Source organism: Eurypyga helias, unplaced genomic scaffold (genome assembly GCF_000690775.1).
Source record: "Eurypyga helias isolate BGI_N326 unplaced genomic scaffold, ASM69077v1 scaffold32609, whole genome shotgun sequence".
NCBI lineage: Eukaryota > Metazoa > Chordata > Aves > Eurypygiformes > Eurypygidae > Eurypyga > Eurypyga helias.
Window position 1 is genome coordinate 2,726 of NW_010274539.1, and position 6,795 is coordinate 9,520.

At 57.3% G+C, this 6,795-nt stretch overlaps 1 protein-coding gene across 1 annotated transcript in view; it reads right to left on the bottom strand.

Moving 5' to 3' along the window:
* Positions 1–6,795, bottom strand: part of TP53BP1 (tumor protein p53 binding protein 1) — a gene marked incomplete at its 5' end in the record, with an annotated part of 25,242 nt that overhangs the window by 659 nt on the left and 17,788 nt on the right. Inside the window, 10 exons of the mRNA XM_010159841.1 lie at positions 6–79; positions 592–737; positions 1,514–1,713; positions 2,472–2,566; positions 3,087–3,299; positions 3,834–4,037; positions 4,480–4,671; positions 4,788–5,209; positions 5,407–5,583; positions 5,878–6,173. Coding sequence (XP_010158143.1) covers positions 6–79; positions 592–737; positions 1,514–1,713; positions 2,472–2,566; positions 3,087–3,299; positions 3,834–4,037; positions 4,480–4,671; positions 4,788–5,209; positions 5,407–5,583; positions 5,878–6,173 — 2,019 coding nt within the window. The remainder of the gene's footprint in view (positions 1–5; positions 80–591; positions 738–1,513; positions 1,714–2,471; positions 2,567–3,086; positions 3,300–3,833; positions 4,038–4,479; positions 4,672–4,787; positions 5,210–5,406; positions 5,584–5,877; positions 6,174–6,795) is intronic.

Consider the following 6,795-nt stretch of genomic DNA (forward strand, 5'->3'; position numbering starts at 1 on the left):
AAGGCTTCTGCGCACTTCAGGACAGCGGCCGGGCAGGAAGAGTCGGTCACCACCACGTCATGAACGCCCAGAGCGATACCTGCACGGGAGGGGAGACAGGCGTCCGTCAGGCGAGAGAAAGGAGCCTCCCTGCAGCCGCACATCAGCGTTTCACCGCGGGGCTCCTGCAGCAGCGAATTCTCTTTGTAAGCCGAGACCCCCCTGCAGCAACTCTGCCCCCCCTTGTCCGCAGGGAGTTGCCGCCGCCGCAGCCTTACGGCAGGGCTAGGGGGGGGCGGCGGCCCGCGCACATCCCGGGTGGAGAGGGAGACGAGTGCGCGAGGACAAGGAAGCGCCGTTTTAGTGGCCTGCAGGAAGCCCAGGAGCAACGCCTACGCACTTCCCCCTCAGTGCAGGCTGGAAGCAGAGGCTTGGCCCCTGGACTGGTGCAGCATCTCCCCTGCAAGGCCAGTCTCCAGCAGAGCACAAGTGTCAGCACTTGGCCTTCCTGTGCCCAGACTCCTCCTCAGCCATCCTGGATGGTTTTGAACCTCGGGGGCCACAGCAGCACGGGATTCCCGAATACGAGGCCTGAGAAACGCCTGGGAGTACCTTTGTTCTGAGCACTCGAGTGATGCTGCTTCACGGATGCTGCTCCCCCTGTCATCAGGATTTCAGACCACAGATCCAGGAAGCTCTGCTGTTGGTCTGACACCAGGAGAACCTTCAGATTATGGAACGGGTTTTCTCGCGGGTGCCTGTAAAATAACAAATCGAAATGCAGACGGCAAATATCCAGTTGTCTGAGACTTGATTTGGGGACTGTTATCGACTTCTGGTCATCCGAGTGGCTCCCACACTGGTCTGCTGCATGCAATGACCTGCTCCCTTCCCACCACTCCTGAAACTGGCACAATCAGCCTCTGTTTGTAGGCAGTAAAACAGCTAAACGTTGGTGGGGTGCGCACAGCAGCCCAAATCCAGGGTTAGGCTAAGTTCCTCCTCATCCCGAACCACCTTTTCTGTGTGTGATCCCAGTGCCCCCACTCGGACAGGGCCGAGCAGGCAGGGGGCAGCCTCCCACCCCGAGATTTACAGATGGCTCTTGTCTGCCCCTCCCTGCAGCCTGGGGAGTCTGGCTCCCAGAGCAGACCCACTGGGTTAGACTCCACAGAAAACGCAGCAGCTGGTTTAACCATGCGCAGTGAGGAGGAAACGGCAGTAGCGCTGCGCTCTCTGACCGTTTCTGAGCTATCAGGGGCGTCAGCCAAGTGCAGGAAGCCTTGTCTGAATTCCGTCTTCCCCGTGAGGAGGCTGCCCTCTTCCTCACTTCCCAGGGGATTTTGTGTGCACGGTGCCTCTGTACCTTGGCATTAGAGGCCACTGTAAATCCAAGGGAAGAGTTGGAAGTGCTGCTCCTCTAGGGAAGAGGAAGCAGGAGGAGCAGTATCTGTGGTAGTCAGGAGCCTCCCAGGTGTAACAACCCTCTGGGATTAAATCCTCGGCATGAGGGCTCAGGTCATTTGGCACCTACCATTCCAGCAGTTTTTGCTCCTGGAGGCTGTAACCAGCTGGCAAAAGGTAATTCCGGTAATTCTGAAGCTGGTTAGCGTGACAGCTGTCGTGGACCCAGATGTGAGACACACAAGGGATCCCCCTGGCAAGGCACAGCAGGTATTTCCGAGTTCGACAGTGCTGGTCCGCAATTAAGAGACACTCGTAGGCTGCACTGCACTGCAGGGGAGACAGAAAGACCACCTTCCAGGGGACTGAGCTTTCAAAAAACCCAGCCAAAGCCCAAGTCATCCTGCTGCTGAGCACTTCCAAGAAGAGAAAATGGAACCCCCGGCTGTCACGGCCCAATTATGCGAAAGGTGAGTGAGAGAGATCGGGAAACCAGGGGCACCTACAGCAGTCACAGGTGCAGCAGGTGGATAGCAACTCCAGCCCCCAGGAAGCAGATCCATCTCCATTCTGAGCCTCAGGCACTAGACAGGATGCGGCGCAGGCAAGATTGCTGCCGCTGTGTGTTCCGAGGCAGAGCGCTGTGGTGAGCCCACGTCCCCTCCTGGGTTCCACAGTCCAGCAGAACCAGGGACGTACTGGATGGCCCAGCCAAGGGCTCCCAAGACACGGCAGCACTGGAGCCTGACGTACAACAGGCGGGGAGAGCTGAGCTTGCTGACGCTCGGGAAGGGCAGCCCTGGAGGGTCCTACCAGTGCGTATTCCTGACTGACAGGATGGCGTAAGCGAGATGGAGCCAGACTCCACTTAGTGTTCTCCACTAAAAGGCTACCAAGTTGCCAAGGGAGGCTGTGGAGTTTCCATCCTTGGGGATACTCGAAACCCAAGTGGAGAAGGACCGGAGCAATCTGCTTTGTTCGGGCCATTTTTGCTTTCAGCGGGGGGTTGGACAAGGTGAGCGGCAGAAATTCCTTCCAACCTCAGCTACACTGTGATTACCGTTCTGCATCAGCGAGTGGGTCCTTACCTGGGTTTCATTGAAGTCTTCCAGGATGTAGCCAGCTCCTGCCCGCAGCTGCTGGGCTACGTAACGTTTGTCATACGGAGCCATCTCTACGAATTCTACAGCAGAAACAGGAAGTTCCATTTTTGGCTATAATACATCTGCTTACATCCAGATGCTCCTCAGCCTACAGAGCCCTCATCCATTCCAGTAAGGAACTCCAGCCTTTTTCCCAAGCACACCTCAAGAGAACCCTTGGAAAAGATAAACCCAAGGCAGCAGGAAGGGGAGCATGGCACTGGCCAAACCAGCCGAGCAAGCCCCTTGTCCCTTCCTTCGGGCTTCACCACGGCCCTAGCAAAGGCGATGCGGTGCACCCGCTCACGCCCTCAGGCCCCGTGTCTCCCAGCACTGCCCCTCCCTTAGCTCCCACAACCTTCCCGCTCACGACACTGCCACGAGGCCGGCCACGTCTCAGGCTATAGTCTCTAAAACAAAGGCTGAGCCTTAGGTCCTTTCTGGAAAGGACTGAAGAGCAAAAGGGTAAAACAAGCCCCTGGCCTGGTCAGACAGCATCCAGCCGTTTTCCTAAAGCCACAGCATCCCACTAGAAAACGCTGTGGGTAGGATCTGCCTCACCTTCTTCTTCCTCACTGCTCCCCGTGGGACCGTCTGATGGCTTCTGGTGGTTGGCCGATTTGTCACTGGGTGTTGCCATGGTGAGGAGAAAGGCATAGCCCAAAAAGAGGGTCTTATTATGGGGCAAGGGTCCATGCTGGTCTTCCAGCAGCGGGGGATCGACAGCATCTGCAGCTTCACAGGGGTTTACGAACTCTCCAGCTCTCGCAGCCCCTGCGGAGAGACAGACGCGCGATGAGGCTCAAGAGTCAGGTTCAGCGCTAAGACCCTGGGCAAGATTTGGGTATGTTCAACCTCAGCTGCTGTACTGCAGGGAAGAGGGAGGCGGGGTTGGGTCAGGATTACACATGGGTAGGCGAGGACCCTTTATCCTTCTGCTCACAAAGAATCTTCAGATCAAAACCTGACTAATGGGACGTTTGCCCGTCTGCCAACACCCTGAGACAGCTCCCGGCTGCCAGGGCTCCCTCTAACGGAGACACGTTTCTGGGAGACTCCACAGGACGGGAACAGCTCACACCCCTCGTTTCTGAAAGGCAAAACTGAACACCGGCCAGGAAGTACCCAGACTTCTAAAAAGATCTCTGGCCACTGAATGCATCTGGGGAGCAGCAGTCCCAAATCCTGCAGAGCAAACAAGCAATCTCATCTGCCTTTTCCTTCTGGGATGTGAAGGATCAACGACAGAAACACAGGGAGGGCAAGAAGATAGCTGAACGCGAGTCCCAGAGCAGCAAAGGCTCTCACCAGGCTTTGTCACTGCTGCCTTGCGCCCACGCTTAGCTGGGGATCTCTCATCTTCAGAAGCAACGAGTTTCCTCTTCCCAGACAGTGTGCCTGCTGGGACACGTGGACTCTCCTGCCCTTTACGAGTGGGAGTTGTGCTGCTGCTGGAAGTGCTGGGAGAACCAAGGTTACTGCGTCGCTTCCGTTTCCCCTCCACAAGATTATCTGTAATACAGCACGCAGAGACAGCCGTCACCCAACTCCGCCAGCTTTCAGCCCACCCGTACGTACTGACCACAACAGCACCCAGAAGGTACACACCACCCCCTCCGACAGGGAAGGGCAAGGAAAAAAAGGTCTCTCTGTTGTGTATCCTTCCTCCCCAAGCCCTGTGTCCTGCCCATGCTGCTGAAGAGGCTGTATCACAGCAGCCGTTCACGTGAGTTACGGCATCACTGTCCCAGAAGCCGGCCACTCCACAAACCTGTTAAAGGCACTAAGCCTCTGAGCAAGGCACAGGGCAAGGAAGTATCTCAAAGGCCCCACTCTAAAGTTCCAAAAGCAGTGCTGAATGCCCAGAAGGATTTCGGCATGGGCAATTCTGATCAGGAACTAGAGCCATCTCAAAGGCACAAGACGCAGAACAGCACAGTAGCACCCCCCTTACCCAGGCTGATGTCGGCTGCTTTGGTCAGGGGGGTGACGGGTTCGTACGGTCCGAGCCCAAACTGCTCACGGAGCTTGTTTCCTTGCTCCAGGGACAGGATAACAGCCATTCGTTTGTACCACTTCCTCTGGCCTTCCTTCTCAATGCAGTAGTACAGCTCTCCAGACTCCTTCCGGTGCCCCTTCACCACACCTGACAAGACAGCAGGTCACAGCGTTACCCAACTCCACCCAGGCCCCTCACCCCCCCGTCCCACGGCGTTCAGAAGCCCAGAGCACTCCAGGACACAGCTCAAGCACTGCTCTTACCCGCACTGAAGTACTCGTCCTCCGAGAGCGCAGTCACCTCCGTCTCCAGGGGGATGGGGTCACACAGTAAAATATCTTTCCCCAGCACATCACATTCATACCCGTCATCGAAGAGCAGCTTGTACTTCCCTGCCCCAACATCTTGGGTAATCATCCCAGAATAGAAGTACCCGTTTGAGGACCACTTTGCTACCACCCTGAGGCCCACAAAGCTGCTCCCAGAGGATGAGTCCGCACAGTCTGAAGGAGCAGTCACCCCTTGTAACGGGATTTCTGGGGAGTCACTTCGCCGCAAGGCGCAGAGGCCAGCAGTGTCCGGCTTCTCCCCTCCATCTGGCAGGCGAACGGAACGGGTGAAGGATTTCTCCTCAGGTGATGCCGTAGTTGAGAGATCCTCCACGCCCAGCAGTCCAGCTCCATCTCTGCAGGGAGGAGAAAAGCCGCGGGAGAAACAGTTACTCAACAGAGAACACAGGCAAGATGCCTGCGGCTGGCACCTGCTGCCACCAAAGCCGAGCTCCTGGAACGCTCACTCTCTGCTCTGACACCTTAAGCCAGCAGCTCCCCAGCCTCCTCCTTGGCCATAAAATCGAGCTACAGGCTCCTCTTCCCAGGGTACCTTGTTCCTGTTGCTCGAGATGGTGGGCGGCCTCTTCTTCCTCGCCCGCGAGGTGTCATGGGTGCTCTACCACCCTGACGAGTGCCAGGCGCAGAGTCCTCCTCCTCCTCACAAGGCAGTGCTCCTGTCTGGCCAGCTCTGAGCGGAGATGCCGGCTGAGCGGCTCCTTTCCTAGGGCTGGAGAATTCATGGGTTAACCCTTCTGAAAAGAGACGCCGGCTCTTTAGGGCCCCCAGTTTTCTCTGCGATCTCACAACCGCTCAAGAAGTTTTCCTCATCGCTGCTCGAGCGGAAAAAGCTTAGGGAGAACAGCGCCTCAGTGGGAAACGCACAGCTCCTTCGGAACAGCCCAGACCATCCCCTCGCTCCCGCTCATCAAGCCAGATCCTTCCCAGAAAATTCTTGACTTAGGGTCTGCCCTGCTGCACACTCCACTTCTCTCCCTTCCCAACATTCTCCCTTCCCACGTACCTTAGTTTTCCTAAGGCGCCTTTGCCAGTGGGTAACGCAAACTCCACGGTTTCTGTCCCACACACTCGCCCCTTGGCAGCTCCGGTCCCTTGCCCTGAGCTGCTGCTGCTGCTGCTGTGCGCGGCAGAGTGACCGCGGCTTGCTCCGCTGGACGGACGGTGGAGGCTTGAGGCCTTAGAGGAGAAGGAGCTGACATCCCCAAGGTCCCCTGAGGTCAGCGATGAGCCCGCTGCGGTTCTAGAAGAGGACATGTCAGTCTCGCACTCCTGGCACTCCACTACAGGCTCCTCCGTTTCCTTAAGGGAAGAAAAAGGCCTGTCAAAGGCTGGATGTGCTGGATGGGAGCTCTGCCGTTGCCGGCCAAAGGGCGCACAAGTGGGGAGCGCGTGCCCGAAACTGGAGGTCGCGCTGCAGGCTGGCGCCTGAACCGATGGGCAGGAGAGCGCGTCTCTCGCTGTGGGTCTGCGGCTGCTCCGTCTAAGGGCGACACATGGAATCGGTCAACAGGACGGAGCTCGGCTGGTGCCACACCAGTCTGGCTTTGATAACTCCCACCCTTCCAGAGCACAAGTGCAGCGAACACCCGAGACAGCCCCAGCCTTTGGTTACAAATCCCAGGTCAGCTTCAGACAGCTGCTCCTTTGGAGCCACGGGAGTTCTAAACGCACAGGCCCACACAACAGCGATACCCAGCGTTGGCAGGCTCGCTGGAAACCGTTACGACTGCCACGACAACCGGGGAAGCGCTTTTCAGGGAACCTGACTCTCTGTTTTACTGTTCCAGGAAGGAATTGCAGGTGTACTACCAGGTGTGACGGTGTCAGTGTGCACCCAACCAGCGGCCTTTTGTGCCATTTACCCGCTGGAACCACACAGCACAAGACCCACTTCTGCACCTTCGGGGCAGCGGCAGGGACA